Source organism: Leptosomus discolor, chromosome 5 (assembly GCF_034619465.1).
Source record: "Leptosomus discolor isolate bLepDis1 chromosome 5, bLepDis1.hap2, whole genome shotgun sequence".
NCBI lineage: Eukaryota > Metazoa > Chordata > Aves > Leptosomiformes > Leptosomidae > Leptosomus > Leptosomus discolor.
Window position 1 is genome coordinate 43,213,929 of NC_141395.1, and position 17,615 is coordinate 43,231,543.

General features: G+C 49.4%; 1 protein-coding gene across 2 annotated transcripts in view; it reads left to right on the forward strand.

Annotated features, from left to right (window-relative positions):
- The first annotated feature begins 597 nt into the window (after positions 1–597).
- PCBP3 (poly(rC) binding protein 3) overlaps positions 598–17,615 on the forward strand; it is a 48,398-nt gene continuing 31,380 nt past the window's right edge. For both annotated transcript variants that reach the window (XM_086466262.1, XM_086466263.1), the window contains exon 1: positions 598–663. In XM_086466262.1, coding sequence (XP_086322388.1) covers positions 598–663 — 66 coding nt within the window. The remainder of the gene's footprint in view (positions 664–17,615) is intronic.

A 17,615-nucleotide genomic window follows, 5' to 3' on the forward strand; every position in this document is an offset into this window, starting at 1 on the left:
TCTGGCACTCAGCTTATTAGCGGCTCAGGCTGCTCAATTGATTTTATTGATGGGTAACGCATGCTCCAGTTAACTTATTGGAAACAGCAGCAAAAATAAAGCAATAAAAATAACCCAGCACCCATGTCAGTGAAACGTGCTGGATTATTTCCGTTGCAGTTTGATTTCTGTATGAAGCAGACTCCTGGCTCGTGCTTTCCCCATGGGGGCAGTTCCTGCAGCCAGACCACTGGGCTGTGGTCACCTGGGGGTCTCACTGCGGTCATGTCCTGGGCATCCCACTCCACAGCCCAGCTCTTTGGATGACTTCCCTTAGTTGATGGGTGCTGGGGCAGGACCTGCCCAAACCTGCTTTGAAAGTAGAGAAAAATATAGGCAGGGCTTAGCTGCCAATGCCATAAACAACCTGGAGGTGATGCTTCCAATCATTTTGTGTCCCCCCCCAACCCAAATCATGTTTTATTTCTCTCTGAAATTCATTTTTCCTGGATGGTAAGCAGCCATTATGTGTCCTTCCTCTGCACTGTGCCTAAACTGTGCTGTGTCCTGGTCTGCAGACTTGTGCTGCAGACTGACAGTTTCCGCCCCATGCTCAGCATGCCCTTTTCTGGTGGAACTGGACCCTCTGAGGAGTCGCTCTGGAGCTCGAGACCAGCCTGCTGGGTAAGGTAAGGTGAGCTCAGTCCCTTTCCAAATACTGGGGAGCCTTTGCAGTGGCACCACAGTCTTACTTAGGCTATAAAATGCCTGCAGGGAGGATGTGGTTGGACTCTGCAGAGAGAGGTACTGATGCACCGCAGGGACCTGGCTCCACATGAGGAGCAATGCTGCAGTGTGGGCAAAAAAGGAAAAGGGGTTTTTGTGCCCTGAATGGTGCAATCCTGCTAACAGGGCTTCTATGAGAGGTGTGTTTTGCTGCTAGCACCTCTCTCTGCAAAGGGGCTGGTGTGGTCATGCATCCAGGGGGGTCTCCTGTCCTGCTGCCTCTGTCCTTGTTGCACTTGGCCGCCTGCTTTCCACCACATTGGTCACAGGGGTCCATTAAAACCAGCTAAAGAGCTAAGCTTGGAAGTGCATAGATGGGGTCATTTTCATCAGCCACTCTGCTTCTGTTACTAAAATAGATCTGCTTTGGCCTGGGGCCATCGTGTTGTCCCAGGCATTGACTGTTGTAAATGAATGGCGGGGCAACATTTTCCATTAGTGAAGAGGAGGACACATGCCTCTGAGTGAGAAGACAGCTCCATAAAGCAAAAATGTTGTAGTGACAGACAAATCCACCTCTATTCTCTCTCTTTCCTTTTAAAAGTGTCGCTATCCCTGTTTTCTGCACATAAAACCCTGGGAGAGACTGGCTGGAGCAACACCCTATACTTGCAACAAGATGTTGTGTTTTGGATAACGCGATGAAGGTTTCTCAGAGGAGCTGCAGGTGACCCATTAAGGTGCAACAAGGGTAAAACTTGACCAAAAACCTACGAGGAGGCTTGTCCATGGTCACTGGTGATGTGGTGGGTACTGGTTATGCCTGGTCTTGAGCATGCATCGTCTGAGGTCTCTGCTGCCACCATCTGCAGCTCCTGTGTGCTATGGGCAGCCTGTGACAAACGCATCCATATGCAGAGGGGTTTTTGCAGGGGTGGAGGGCTACTTTGTCTTTCCTGCTGGTAGCCTGGAGGCCACGAGCTGAAGGAAGGATGCACTTGGGAGTGTTTCCCTGGAGGGTCCTGCCTCTTCCCTGCTTGCTGGCATCTCCCTGAGCGTGGCAGGTCTTGGGGAAGGGATCCCCATCGCCAGCTCCAGGAAAACTGGGACATGCCCTTGCTGAGCAAGCCAAGTGTCCAGCCTGGGACCAAGTCCCCAGACTGTCCTTCCACAAGTGTTCATAACCCCAATCTGTCCAGCCAATGTGTTTTATTCTCTGGCTTTAGTGAAGACACTTTCCTGCAATTAAATCAGCATTTGATGTTGGATGAACATCATAACATCCCACAGCTCCCACCTTCCTCCATGAAGGTCTTCAGTCTCATTTCTCTGCCTTCCCATGCTCCCTGTCCAACAACACATCCCTTCTCCCAGGCCTGTGCCCCAGCCCCTCTCCCACATCCGCAGGCAGGAGAGGAGCCTGGTGCCTGGCTTTGTGCAAGCCTGCAGCATCTGGCTCAAAATGCAAAGCAAGGTTTGGTTTTCATTTTAAATGCTAAGCCCTCTTCAAGTCTGTGTCTTGGACCTCTTGCCCTATGGGATTTCACCCTTTGAACTCAGAGCTGATCCTGTGCGTGTAGTACCATGACTATTTTACAGAAAAACTACAGGCATGAGGGACATCTGGAAGAGTTTTTGGAGACGACTTGGCACTGGGAAACTGCTGGTGCTCCATGTCACATCCAGGCAATGTGACGAGTGGTCACTGCTGGTGCTGGGGGCCGGAGATGCTGTAGGGTTAGCAAGGTGCTCGGGTGGGAAGTGTCCATGCTGTCAAGGAGAAAAGGCTGCGACACAAGGCTGCGGGGTGGTGGTGGAAACATGCCAGCCAGTTGCAAACGATTTCCCAGTTTGACCTTCGGCTTAATCTGAACTTGAAGGTGAATGAGCAAAGCTAACGGCATCGATCCGGGATGTGGCTGATGAGCTCTGTGCCCTGCGGAGAGCTCGGCCCCCAGTGTCAGGTCCCTTTGTCACAATTTTTTTCCTGCCTCCACTTCACGCCTTTCCAAAGTGATCAGTCAGAGCATGGCACCCCATGTCTCCGACCTTGCTGGGGGACAGGGGGATGCCATATAGGCGCCTGCAGAGAGCTGCCCTGCTGTCTGATGGGCTTCTCCCAGCTGCAGCCGCCTCTCCGCCACCGCTAAGCCTGGCGTCTGCCTGCCATCACCTTGGGGGTGCGAGGAGGCACATGCTGAAGGCAAAGGCGTTGGTACCAATAAAGCCCGTGCTGTGTGCCAGAAGGCACGTTTCTCATAGGTACTTGTCTGCTGAGCCGCACGCTTATTCTCCTGACTCAAGGGGTCTAATGTCTTAACAAGCAGTGATGCATTGATGGTGTTTGATTCGGACTTGCCTTGCGGGGCAAAATGTAACTTGAAGCATCTCCATGCTGCTCTTGTCTTTAGATAAAATGCCACACAAACTGGCAAATTGTATTTCTTTGACCCATTGGGAAACAGAACCTGAGCATAGGTTGGAAACCTAGAACATGCCTTGACTAATATATAGAAAGCTTGTTTTGGGGGAAGGAAAGAAAGATGATGCCCCTTCCCTCAGCATCTTCCAAGCTTTAGCCACAGAATTTCCGCAGCTGAAAATAACAAACCATTTTAATCTAAGTATTGCTTGTTCTGATCTTTTAATCCAGCTTGCTTTCTATTGACAGAGCAGCCTAAAATTATTTCTCTGCCTGCCTCTCTATTATATAATTATTCAGAAGATTACTCGGGAGCCAGATTTAGCTGGGCATTTCTGGGGAAGGATGAGGGGGTTGCGAACGGGGGGATCTGCAGGGCTGGAAGGTGTATGTGGGATTCTTTTCTCCCTTTGCACACTGGCTATCACAAAACACAGGAGGGGAAAACAGTGAGCTGAGCCCTTTTGGCTGTGTCTGTAGTTTGCATTTGAGTATGGCAAGTTTCTCCCTTGGCTTGCATTTGTTGGACTAAAATGGATTGTCTGGTGAAGTGTGACCCCCTCACAAACCAGAGAGGATTTCACATGAAACCCTGAACTTCTCTACACCATTTGAGGCATTTTGGGGCTGTACTTCTGTCTTTGATAACAGCATCTTGAGACAGTCCAGCCTCAAGAAGGACTTGGAAATAGGGGCTGTGCTCCTGATGCCTCCCATCCCCGTGCAGAGCTGTGTGCGGAGGAATAGCTGCAAGGAAGAACCAGCAACCGGGCTGAGTGCCGGGCTGGGCTGTGGCGGTGATGCCAAGAAGGCATGGAGGTGGCCAGAGGTGTGGTTTTTCACCAAAGCCCAAGCTCAGCTGGTTCTTCAAGGAGCATTAGGTGTTACCCTTAGATAAGAAGGGCTCAAGCCCTTGGATGATCGGATGGCTGGGGACAGCTGCCCTGCAGAAGAAATGCCACTGAAATTCAAGGGCAGATGCCAGTGGTAGATTCACTTGGGGCTTTCCATTGGCAGGGATGATGAACAGACATATCGCTGGCATGACAAGATGGCATAGCTGAGGGATTTGCCAGTGGAGACTCAGGTTGTCAGAAAATGCATCTTCTGATTGGCGCAACCCATGGGCTTGAGTTTTGACAGGAGAAGTAAGAGGGTGTCTTGGGCTACAAAAATTCCTTTTCCCTTCCCCAGACTGAGTGGGCTGGTACCTGCCGTTACTGAGGGAAAGCCAGTAGCTGCTTGGCCTGTGGACCATGACTGGCTGGGATGTGGTGGCTCAGAGCTGCTGTCCCCTGGGAAATGCAGAGCTGGGGCAAGGAAGAACCCCCAGTGCCAGTCAAAGTCAGATGCTGGGAGCTGTGGCTTGTCTTGCCTTGTTCCACGGGACCTCGGGGACCCTTCTGGGGCGGAATATCCCCAGAATTGTGCTGAGTTTTAGTGGGGTGAGTGTCTGTGGGGAGACACTTTGCAATGCCCTTTGAGCCTGGCATGGCCATGTGGTGGGGGCAGGGGGCAGGCGATGCCCACCCAGAGTGTGCCACACTCCCTCCACTGCGCTTGGTCCTTCTTCCAAAAAAGCTGTTTCAGCAGACCCTCTACCTCCAAAGCAGGAAACTTGTCATCTGCAACCACCATGCATTAGCCAGGAGGGCAGCAGAGGATCAGACTGGGAGAGGTTCAGGAGCAATGTGGGGGCACAGGATGGTCTTTTTTTTGGTGATGGAGCAGTGGTAACACATTCCTTTCCTCCAAGGCTCAGGGAGCCAGCTGAGCTCTGGGGTCTGCAGTCAGGGCTTCAGCCTGGTCCTTCCCTCTGCTGCTGCTGCTGCTGCTGAGATGGAGTGTTTAGCACAGCCCATTGCCAGCAGCCCAATGTGCACTGCTGTATGCCCTCCTCTCCCTCCCGGAGGCTCTGTCCCCAGAGTGGGTGGGCAGGCACTGCTCTGCCAGTACCCTGGTAAAGCATCTCCAAATTTCCCCCTGCACACAGGAATCATCCCGGTGCTTGTCTCGTACCCGAACTCCTTTCTCCTCCATGTTGAAAGCAGTGGCTGGTTCGCTCTCATTGCCTCAAGGCAACCCAATTTGCTCAGTGGCCTTTAAAAAAAAAAAAAATCAAAGCCCACTGAAATGACAAGAACATCAGCATTGGGTGCATCCCCCTTTCCAGCAAACCAAGGGATTTGGGAGAAAATAGGTCACGTGCTCTTCATCCCATGCCACGTGGTGGACCTCCCAGGGCCAATGAGGTTCAGAGCCCTCTGCGCCGTACAGCGAAAAAAATCACTGGGATTTTTTTCCCCCATAGCATTTTTCATCCTTTCCAAACGTGAAAAGACTGGCCATCTGTCTGGACACCCCTCACGCCAAATCGGCACTAAAGCGGCTCTTTGGGGAAGGTAAGAAGATTTAAAAGATTGTGTTGGTGGAAGAGCACCTGCCATGTGCAACTTTTCCTACTGATGAAAATCAAGGAAGAATCATTAAATGAGTCAGGTCTGGGGCTCCAGTATGTGTTAGAAGAGCTTTGAATGCTTAAGAGCAGTTTTAAGTGAATCTCTTATAGAGGAGTTTTAAGTCTGTGTTGGAGGTAGGTGGGATTATGGGAGAAATAAGTGCGCGAGCAAGGGGGCTAGCTTAAGTTAACAGCTGCTCCTCAAGTCTCTCCTATAAGATATTTGCAAAATATTTTTGCAAAATTGCTTTGCAAAATATTTTTGCAGATTTGTTTTGCAAAATTGTCATTCTCTGTTATAGAGTATTTTTCATTTTGATAAAATTCAGGTTTACCTGTGTCTCGCGGCTAAAGCCAAAGATTGTATCCCTGTGTAGGGAAGCATCCATCTCTGCATTAACCAGAATATTCAGCAGTTCCTAATTTGCGTGATTTACAGTGCAGGCTTTGGACAGTGTCATTTACGTATGCGCCTGGGTGGGAATAGCACAAAGCAAATTGCCTTAAACAAATTGACACTAAAATAAGATAGATGTTAATCATGTCTTAGTCTGGCAACAAAATAAAATCCCCAACCCTGTTTGATTTAATTTTCACCTTTTGGTTCTATCTCCATTAATTTATTTCCCTTGTGCCAGGGAAATTTGATTTGGCGAGAGGAATAACTTTTATGAGGCTCGCTTTGTTTTCTTTTCAGTTTGCCTTTAGATATCCATTTTACTCAGGGTGGCTAAAGTCTTTCTGATACTGTCAGGTTTCTGTTGCATATTCTTTGGTTACACCATTACTTTATAAGTAGAAAAGTGAAATATTAGTTGCAAAGGTTATAGAGGTCTTCAATGCCGTCGAAATCAATCCCAAAATATCATCTCCTTATTAGAATGGGAAAATGTTCTCAGACATATTTTTTTTGTAATCTGAGTTTTCTGGGATAATGTCATTTTAATATTAACCTTATTAGAAAATCTTATTTTATTAGTTGGAAGTCACATCCATCTTAAAAATAAACCAGAAACAGTGGATCAAGGGCATTGTGTTTAAGTTTCCATAAAATGATTGACCTTTATTTTGACAGATGCAAAGACAGATGCTAGCCTGCATTTTGATACAGAAACCAAACACTGAAAAATGGCAGTTTTTCCTAATGTCTGAGGTTTTGCTTTTAATACAGAATTCCAAAATAATTCAGTAATATTTCTGAAGCTCTTAATCTCAGACTTTCCTCCTCGTTTATGGATTAATTTATATAAACATTTTTAGTGTTCTCAGATACAAAAGCAATTTTGAAATTCTTTCTTCCTGAGAAATAACCATAGAAAATGTTCTTTTAATATTGCTGAATTAAGACGACATTTCTTTCTGAAGAAAACCGGTTATTTTGGGTTGGGGAAAAAAAGGCTACTGATCAAGACCAAGAGAAAAAAAACCTCTCTAATTGGTTTCAATGTGATTTTAATGTTCATATTGCAATAGGTGCAATTTCTGCCTTCAGAATGCATTAGAGAAGCTGTGGGATTTTAGTGCATGAGATCAGAAAATACAAATGCTGTCAGAATGGGTGCCGTGGGTCGTGCAGAGTGGACTGAGCAAACCACCTCTGCAGTGGCCAGCACCCGTTTGAGGTGGAAGCAAAGGAGACCTAGGTACCTACACGGGGAGGTGCTCACCACCTTGCAGGATGCTCTTCTGGGTACCTAGCAACAATGCTTTTTCCCTCCCTGGTTTGGTGGTCCCAGGACCACTTTTCTCAGATGATGAATGTTTTTTCCTCCAAGTTGGACACACACTTGGGAAATGGGCATTTGCTGTGCACCAAGCAGAGGGGGCACCTTGCTGGCAGCACACTGCTGGCCAGTGTGGCTCCCTGCAGCAGAGGGGCTTATGCTTGGCACACGGCGACGAGCTCAATCCCACCAGCAGCAGAGCGCTTGCAGCCCTGGCCTCTATCTGTAGCAAAGCAACATGTCTGCTTTTGGTGAAGCAGAGGATGCTTTCCTGGCCCCGGGACATGCTGCATAAGGTGACATCTCTGGCATCAAGCCCCTGCTTCTGCAGTGTGAGGGTGGGTGGCAGCCTGTATGGCTTGAGTTTGCCAGGCCTCTGCAGCTGCTTTTTGGCCAGCTGAAATGGAAAGTGAATTTAAATGCTTCCCCAATGGGTAAGAGCTGTCCCCATCCCTGTAGTGAGCTTTTTTCAGCTTCTCACTGAGTGCAGCCATACTGGCGCTGCAATTGCGCACACACACATATCTGGTTTAATTTCTTTATTTTATTTTGGGAGCTGGTAGGGATGAGCACAGGGCACCCCGCTGACACCAGACCTGCTCTACTGCATGGATGCACCATCTGCTGGAGCTGCTGGGGTACCATCCATGGCAGAGGCAGGTTGGGGTGCTGGTGGCGCATCCCACCCTGGATTTCAGCAGAGACCCACAGCCCTGTGGGGATGGGAACACTGCAGCAGTGATGTTCTTGCAGCCAGGGCCAGGTCTGGGGACAAGAGTGGTCATGTCCCTTTCCCAGCAGACCTGCTTCCCAGCCGAGCAAACTGACCAATTCCCTTGCCAGTGCATTTTGCTCAGTGTTTAGACCTGAGGTTACAGAGGACCTACCATGGAGAGAAGGAGAGAGGAGAAGGAGGCTTTCCTTGATTTTAATCGGGGTTGAGGTTTAGCTGAAGTGAAAACAGATCTGGAGTGACAGTTTTGGAGCCTGCTGTCAGGGTCTGAGTGCAGCGCGGCGGCGATCCACCCCCAGCCTCTGAGGGTCCCCATCCTCCCCCTCCTCGCTGACCGTACCCGGGGAGAGCCGCCACCGCCAAGCGTGGAATGGGGACCATGCAGCCTGGCCCCACTGCTGGCATGGCTGCCGGACAGCTTTGTCACACACCGCCCCTGCATCCTCCTTCCTCGCGGCTGCTTTCGGCTGAGGGCAGCATCAGGCAGGACATGGCCTTGCGGTGGCCGCTGAACGTGGACTCACCCCCCCGCCTTCTCCAGCCCTGTGAAAATGGATCCTTGAAAAAGGAAGGATGGGGTTAGTGCTGCATCCTGACCGATCCGCTCGGTCCTGAGTGATGCTCTTCCAGGGCAGGGAGAGACCCCAAGGGTCTCCCTTCCCATGTCTCCCATTCCCAAATAGCCTCTATGGCCAGGGTAAAATTCAGGGGTTTAGGCCTGTGGAGAAAGGGCATAGGCAGAGCACTGGATACAACCCTGAAACTGAAGGAGCTGGGATTTATGGGGCCAGGCTGGTTGTGGCTTCCCCGTCAGCCTCGCTTGGTCCCCATGTATTTTGCGTGGAGGGGACCAGCAGAATGATGATGTACCCAGTCTGTCCCTTATGTCCCAAACATGGTGGCAGGAGCGAATGGGAAGACCTGCCTGTTCCCCGTCCCTGGATCAGGAGGGGCTAGGACCTGTCCCAGGTGCTTTGAGAAGTTCAGTGGCATTCACTAGAGCAGCCCCAACTCTCCACCTTTCATCCTGTACAGCATGGCATTGGGCTGCCATCTACTTTAAAAAAAAAAAAAAATCTGCTAAATCCATTTGGCTTTGTACATACTGAGCATGGTCAAAATAACAGGCTCCTTGCCTGTCTTGACCTGGCACCTGCTGTTTGCCCCTGTGTGCTCTGGGTCAGTCTGTCTGTCTGTCCGCTGGTGCCTGGACAGACCTCTCCAGGGCAGACTATGTGCTGCAAGCCTTGTCCCTGTTTCCAGGGATTAGAGAGAGAGAAATGAAGATGGGATGAGGCAGTAGATTGCTTTGCTCTTGGGATGAAGGGATTTGTGGACTGCCCCCAGATCAGTAGATTGAAAATGGAGGGAAATTATTGGGATGATGCTGCCTTCAGGATTAAACCAGGGCAGTCAGCAGGCTCTGGAGGAGGAGAATGAGGGGAGTCGTGAAGGGGGGGGGGCCTGCTGGATGCCTGCTGCTCTGGGCTGCGGGGAGATGCTCCTGGTTGCATCCTCATCTGTTTCAGAGGATGCACTGGAAGCAGATGCCCCCCTGGCCCCAGCTCTCCAGGATGCCTGAAAGGGTGTGCAGCTTGATGAGCCAAGGTGGAGAGAGGGATGAGGGGACAGGACGCCATGTCCCTGGTGGCTGGATCAAGAAAAATAGCGGTGTGGGGGTGGTGGTACCTGCTCTGAAGTTGTTGCCTCGGTACAGCAGTGATGTAGAAACAACACGGGCAAAAGTCTTGTGCTGGTTAAGTCCATTCAGCTCTTTTAGGTGACCCCGTTGAGGTTATGGTTAAGGCTGTGCTGTCTCTGGCACAGCAGCGGGATAAATGTGCCCGTTGCTTTTTCCTTTCCTGACGCACTGGAGATGCTCTCCTCTCAGCTGACCCCCAAGTTAAAAGGATGCCAGGAGTGTGCCTGGAGCTCTTTGCAGATCTGTGGCCTTTTGTTTCCAGGCTGCTAGAGGACAAGCCGCTTGTCCTCCGAGGTCCATACAGCTCCCTGGGGTCCCTCCTCCTTTATGAGCAGCCAGCATGGACCTATGGCCATGAGCATCTATTTTTTGTGTGTCCTTTCACCTTCCGCTGAAAAATGGCATGTAAAAACTGGTACATAGGGGACTGCTATCTGATTGTCTCACCTCTCAATCTGCAGAGGGGCGAGTTGCCAATGCTGGCTGCGCTGGCATCCTTTGGGCAAGACACAGGTCCTTCAGAGCTGATGCATGGCCCCAGCAGAGCATCCCTGGGCCATCTGTTGAAGCATCTCCTAGTGCAAGGTGGCATCTTCTTGCTCCCATTCCTTAGCCTTTGGCTGGGGGGAAAACAAGGCTAAATTGGGTGCATCCCTGAAGCATGACCAACCTTGGGCATACCTCAGTGTCAAGGTTATAAGTGCAGTTGTCCAACAGAGATGAGCTTTCTTTGCAAATATGCAAATGTTTGTAAGATTTTGTCACCAACAGCACATGGCTGTAGGGAAGCTCTTTTCCAGTGCCTGACCTTCACTGCAGTTCAGGCCGCTCACTCAACACCTTCAGGCCCTGTCTTCTGCCACCCCCTTGTCCTGCAGAGCCTTGGTTCCTCCAGCCCTTCCCCATGGGCCATGTTTTCTGTCTCCAGGGAGCTGGGGTTGTTCTCTGCTGGCTGGATCTCCTGTGAAGACCCACCTTGTCATTCTTGGTTTCCTTCTGCAGATCCTGCAAGTTGAGTTGTCGCTCCCAGCCATTTTTGTGTGGTTGGGGAGCTCTTTTTCTGTGCACTTATTTGCACACAGCCAAGCTTGGTACTTTGCCTTTCTGAACTGCATCTTATTTTGTCCCCTTTGCCAAGCTCGCTTTGGCTTCTTACTCTTTTCTCCAAGAGCTTCCCCCACCCAGGTTGTCACCTGGTGGTTTAACAGTAGTGCCATTGATAAAAGTTCTGGGGGTGTTTAGGGCATTTGCCAGCCATTTTCAAATGGTTTCATCTACCCCAGGCTTTCCTGGCTTTTTCAAGACAATGCCATGTAGGACAGTGTTAACAGCCTTGTCACTGCCATGCCTGTACTACTAGTCAGGGCTTTTCCCCACTCTGTGAAGCCTCATCCCAGGGCATGTTTATTACCAGTGCTTGCAGAAATGCTGGATGGACTGCCCTGGCTCCCTTCACGTCACACGAATTTCTCCATTCTCCAGCGGCTCGGTCCAGTCACCCTCTGCAGCACTACTAGTGGTGTTTCCCATGTCCTGTGACACTGAAGTAGTCATCTTCCTGGTCTCTGCAGTGCAAGGTGGTGCCATTTCAGCTAATTCATAAAAGCTTTGGGATTTTTTTCCTGTCACTTGGATGCTGCAGCAGAATCCACCCCACTCTGCAGTGCTGAGCCCTGCGGCAGGGTCCAGGCTGCGGGTGTAATGTAGTGCTGCTGGCTCTGCCTTCCTGAGATGACCAGGGCACCTACATGGTCCTCACTGATCCATCAGCAGCTCCTCTGGGGCCCTCACTCCCAGCCTCTTCAAAACATTGGCTTGGGCATGGAGGAAAAGCCAGTATTTCAGAAAAAAAACTAATGGATCATTTTTATCTGTTCTTTAATCTGCTGGCAGACCAAAGGAGACAGTGACCTTCCTTATCCCAGGAAATGTTATTTTCTCTGCACACAGGGTCTTGAGTCCATCCAGCAATTACTAAAGGCTCACAGACATCTGAGGGTGCTCTTTGTCACTGAGTTGTAATGGACCCAACCAAGTCATGCAAAGAGCATTGGCTTTCGTCATGTCATGGGATGAAATTTCTGATGTACTTAAGCAGTTTGACATTCACTGAAAATGCTATTTTTATTGGCAAATTGTTCCAAAAGTAACTAACAGGGTGAATTGGAAGTGGCTGAATTAAAGTGCACTGTTCCCACCCACCCGCTCACCCAAGGCTTCCAAAAGCAGTTTTAGTTCACTACAAAATGAAACAAATTCAATGAAGACCCATTATTATTCCAAGCAGGGTTATCTCAGTTTGTTGAGATGGTGGTTTAACAGGTTCAAGTCACTAATTTTGCTCTGGGTCCCACAATCAAAGAGCCCTGAAACCAGCCGAGATAGGGTTTTCTGGCTTGCATGAGGGCATCTGATAGCCTGCTCCTACTAGTCAGTGTTGTGTGTACAACCTCTGATTGCAACACAGCAGCAGCTCATGTGAATGAATGGAAATTCTGGATCCTATAGATCTCTGCAGATACATATCTCAGGCACGGTTACCTAAATTTCCTCTATACCTGGTAATTAACATAAGCCTCCAAGTTTAGTCTCCTGCAGATGTATCAGGACAAGAGGGAGGTGCTACCACCCTGTTGTCCTGTTGCATAGGGTGTTCAAGACCTTCATCCTGGGAAGACTGGTAGGGAAAAGCTGCAGCCTTGCTTGCTAACCTTCACACAAAAGATTGTGATAATGGCGAAGCCACTGCGACAAAACCAGTCGTTCTCCTCACACTGAACTTGTCTTAGAGATGGTGGAGACTAACACCATCTGACATGTGGGGCCCAATTCTGATTTCACGCATGATCGCACATCCCTGCACCAGCCGTGCCAAGGTTGCACTTCTGTAGGTGGCTGCTGCTGGTCTTAGATTAACTGTTGAGGTGCAGTAGGCTGTGATGAACCACACAGTGCTCAGAGGATGAGCTGGGGTTCTCACTGGACATCCCTCCCTAGGCTAATTGGCATAGAGGTGAGTGAGACCGGAAGAGCCCCGTGTTGTACACAATCAAGAACGGGAAGGCAGGTTATAATTGCTTGTCAGAAGCCAATGAATGACATCCTAGTCCTTGAGAGAAGCCATCTTACCCAGAGGACAGCAGGGAAATGGGAGCAGGTGACTGAGAATGAAGCCTCCAGAGGTGCCTGTGGTGAGGGAAAGAGCAGGGACATTTGTCTCCCGATGCTTGAAAGATCAAGGGCAGGTGAGAAGCAGAAATATACTGCTGGCTGATGTACCAGGGTAGCATGGAGCATCTTTTTTTTTCTTTTTTGGTTAGAGATATCTAAAGTACTTCTCTGAAGCTGGAGAGTAAGCAGAGGAAAGGTCAACCAAAGTGACCACAATCTGTGGAAAATGGCAGCAGCTGGAAATGCAAGTTAATTGAAAAATGGCATTTGGTGCCATTTGTGTAGATGGTGCTACTGTCCTTTCACATCTTCATCTTCTGACAGCCAAAGCCTGCTAGTGGCTGATGTGTTTCCATTTGGAGCCTGGGTTTAAGGAATGCTTGGTTTTGGTTTTCTGCCGTAGCGGTTTTTTTTCCTTCCACCCCCATCCTGACCTGGCCAGACTGTGTTGCATCATAATCCTGAGCTGGCTGCATCACAGTGCTTCCCAGCCACTAAAACACGACTGAAAATCACCGGATTAGGTCTTAATGGCAGGATCAAGCCACTGGGAGATGAGTGGGGAGAAAGCTCCTGCTTATGCAGGTGGACAGGCAGTGCTCCTCAGGAAAGCAAGCTAGAAAGCGTAAAATGTCAGAAAAGCAGCTTCTTTCGTAGCTTCCCCTGCTTTTCTCTACATTTAGCACATCTTTCATTTTTCAAGGGTCTGAAAATGCTGGTCTGAAGGTATGCTTTTGTGAAGGAGGTATTGAGAGGTCAGAGGTGTTTAAGCATTTCTTCCCTAGCAGTGTAAAATGTTGTCTTGAGTGATGGACTTTCTAGCCAAGTTGTTAATCCCCAACATGAGTCTGCCAACCACATTAGAAATCTGAGCTGTGCTGTAGTGTATTGGGGTGCGCTGAAGGACACTGAAGCTTTGTGGTTGTCTCTAACACCTGGCTTTCTGCTCATGGGGCTCCTGAAACACCAAAGAGCCTGGGAAGTATGTTGATGTTTTTCAGGGTGGCATTGCCATGGAGCAACCACCAAGGTGCTCCAGGGCAGGGTCTTGGGGACCTCTGGGCAGGTGGCACAGCATCCCCATACAGACTGGTGCCCCAGCCACCCTGCTCTTTACCTGCACAGGTTGGCAAGGGTTCTAGGTCAACAGGGCTCCAAGGTGTTTGAGTTTATCAGCCTGCACTGACCAAACCTATCAAGAATGTATGATTTTCTGCAGGCTGTGTGATGGGTGAGAGGGGTGACAGAGACTTTCTTCTTTGAGTTTGCTTGGCAGTGCCTATGAACTTTCCATCCAGATCTTTCAGGCAGGGAGTGGGTTATGCCTGTGGGGTATTTTTGCAGCAAGTTGTCCTCTTTGTTTGTTTTTTGGACAGCTTGAACAAAACATTGCTGTCAAGCAAAACAAATACCTAGATGAAGCAATGAAATTTGTTCTCTATAACGCTGATGAGAATATTCCATGACAAGATCTACCAAATAAACTCTACTTTGTGTGTCTGTCTTCTGGCAGGACCGTCTGTCCCAGAGGCACCAGGGTGACTTTAGTTCAGATAAGAGAGACGCTCCCTCTGGAGTTGAGGTCTGCAGGCAGTAGCAATGCTAGTGCCAAAGCAAGAGGAACAATTTTGTGATGGAGCTCATTTATAAGAGCCTCAACCACCTTCTCCAAAATGCAGGCTGCTACTGCTGTGTCCCAAGGTGGTGGGGACTGTCTCAGGGGAGCTGCCCCCCAGTACTGGCGGCAAATGCCTTGGCTCTTCAATGGGCATTAGCAGAGGAGGCGTAGACAGCGTTTGCTGGAGCTGTGCCGCAGGACTTGCTCACACGTGGCTGACGTGCCTGGGGAGCCCCAGTGGATGCATGGGAGGAGGAAGAGGAGGAGGAGGAGGCCTGGCACAGGCAGCAGAGCCAGAGATGTCTCCTAGCCCCTGCAGGGATACTGGCTCTGCCTGAGCTCAGCTGAGTCTCCTGCTATCGCCCGTCTGGAGGGGGCTGTGGGGATCCCAGCATCTGCTTTTCTGGCTCACATTTGGAAAGCAGGCTGGGGAAGAAAGTCTAGCTCAGAGCTCAGTGTTTCTCCCCCTATTCTGCTTCATGTGCTGTCTCCTGTCTGGGAGATGATCATGGTATTAAGTTCATTTAATACATGGTGTTCAGATTTCCCCTAATTGGAAGGTTTTGCTCAAATTTTAGGAGTGTTAGTATTTGTGAGGTATCAGCAAGCATAAACGCAAGAGCTTAGGCAATCACAGCAATCTCTAAAAAACTGGAAAGGAGAAAAATCAGAGTGTGTGTGTTTGCACGTGGGGAAGAGATGTCTTTCTCCTGTTCTGGATTTCCTCTTTTCCTGCTTCTCCTTGGTCACTGGTACCTGAGCTGCTTTTTCAGACATAAGAAATTCCTGATAGATTAAGGAACTTTCCCAGAATTTAATATATTTGATCTCAAAATCAAGGGAAAAGGAAGAACTGGATTGCTTTGAGTACTGATGATGCCTCCTCCAAGCACTCTTCCCAAAGGCAACTGCATTTAAAAGGCCTATTTATTCTGCAATGGGATTATCCTTTGAAAATATGTTATCCAGTTTGGGGCAAATCAGTGCCAGGCACCATTTTCCCCACCCTGCAGAACTCCACTTGCTACAGTGCAAAGACATCTGGCTGCTCCCCGCCATGGCCATGCATGGGAGGATGCTGCTCCGGTCCTCCAGCTGCAGTTGTCCAGGCATGATGCTCAGCAGAGCCTTGCTTGGCTCACTGTGCAGCTTCCATTTTGGGGCCAAATTTGAGACTTTTGTCTCCTAATGCTGCATCTTTGATCTTTGCGGGTCTGCACCTGCTTTGCACTAATTGGAGTTGGGCTCTGGATCTACTCTGTCCATGGGACTGGATGTAATGGTGTCCTCAGGGCTTTCAAGTAGATGGGCAAAGAAGCCATTACAAAGCTGCTGTGAACTAGGCAGCATACAATGGTGAAGAGGAAGGGTTCAAGATGGGTCTTTCTCCAGGCAGGGAATGCTCTGAAATGCTCAAAATGGCGTTTGGTGGATAATTTTTCCTAGCCCTTTGTCTGTGAAGAATGAAGGCTGTGGGAGGAGGCACATGCCCAGGTTAAATGCCTTGGTTCTATTGTTCCCATCATTTCCATTCAGTTTATGAACCCCCATATAAAAGACTTACCTTTCACTAGTATGATTAAGAAAAGGCCAATGTAGCTTTCCCGCTCACTGGAGCATGAAGCGTGTTTAATTTAATAATGCTGATAAATCTTAAAGCCAGGAGCATTTGGCTAACACATGACCCACTTTTTCAATCAATTGGAAACATTTACATAACGGCCTGATGCAGGATTCCTCTTGTGAGGGATGTGGAGCAGGGGATGACAGACACCCCTGCAATAAGTGCAGCCACTGTAGGGCAATTGGTGAAAGCAAAATGGTGAATTTGGCCAGTCCTTAGCGGGCAAGTCATGACCCACCTCATTGGGACCACCAGCTTCCCCACTACCACAAGGATGTGCCTGGGCTTAGAGCACCTCATCCACCCAGCTGGGCTTTGGGGTACATCACCCCGATGGCAAAGCCCAGACTGCTCCAGGGTCCCACCTCCCCTGCCAGCTTGCAGCCACAGGGCTGGCACCCAGGGCTGCAGCTGCCCAGGCAACCGCGGTTGGACAGCTTGCAAAAGAAAGCCCTTGGGGTGATGTGCAGGGCAGAATGGCTTTGTAAATACTGCCTCTGCAAGTCATGAAAGTCACTGCCTGTGGATACGCCTTGACTATCATCTGTGAACAGCCTCTGCCTTCCTCTAGCTGGTGCTGTCAGAGAACTCTCATCATCCGGGAAGGGGAGCTGCACCTCTCTGTTGATGTGCACCAGCCTTGTGGGTGGCTGCAGTGGTGTTGTGGCTTTGTTTCTTTCCCTGTGGCAAGGCTAGTTTGCTCCTGGGGCAGGACATTGCAGATGATGGCTGTCCCCCTGTGTGACGAGGGCACCTCTTCAGTGCAGGCGCTTTGTCTCCTGACATATGAAGAGCACTAGCAATGCTGACCTCCACCAAGCAGCCTGTTCAACTTTTTCAGCTTTGCCTCCCATGCACAGAAGTCAGCCTGTGGTTAACCGACACAACCAGTTATTCATTTGCCTTTGTCGTTCACCTGCAATGGGCTCAGTCTTGAAAGAGAAAGTTCCTGATCTCGCACATTGTGCTATCATGTCTCAGCCCGTTCCCATTACCCTGGTCCCCAATGTTGTCACCTTCTTCCTTGGAAATATTCTCCTCCTCCCTACCTTTAACAGTGCCTTTTGGCTTGACATTTAATTAAATTCAACGTATTCACTTTCTTATCCTTGTAAGGATTTTACTTTTTTCCATTTGTAACATCCAGTGGCCTCAAGACCAGCATTTGCAGGTAAATTATGAGCAACCTCATTCCCAGTAAGCTGGTCTCCTGTTAGCTTGGTGGGAACACCATCTCCCTGATAATCATACAGGTTTTATCCATTTTGGGTTTCATAATAACCTCTTGGAAGAGGTTTTACATCAAACCCATCTCCCAGACATGATTTGTGCATTGCTGCATATTTATTCATCCCAACTGCCTCTTTGCATTAAAGTAATACTTAAGAACTGGTTTACTTCCCATTTTTTGGTCACATAAGTCCCCGCCTGAGCAAAGAAAAATGCCAGATGCTCGTG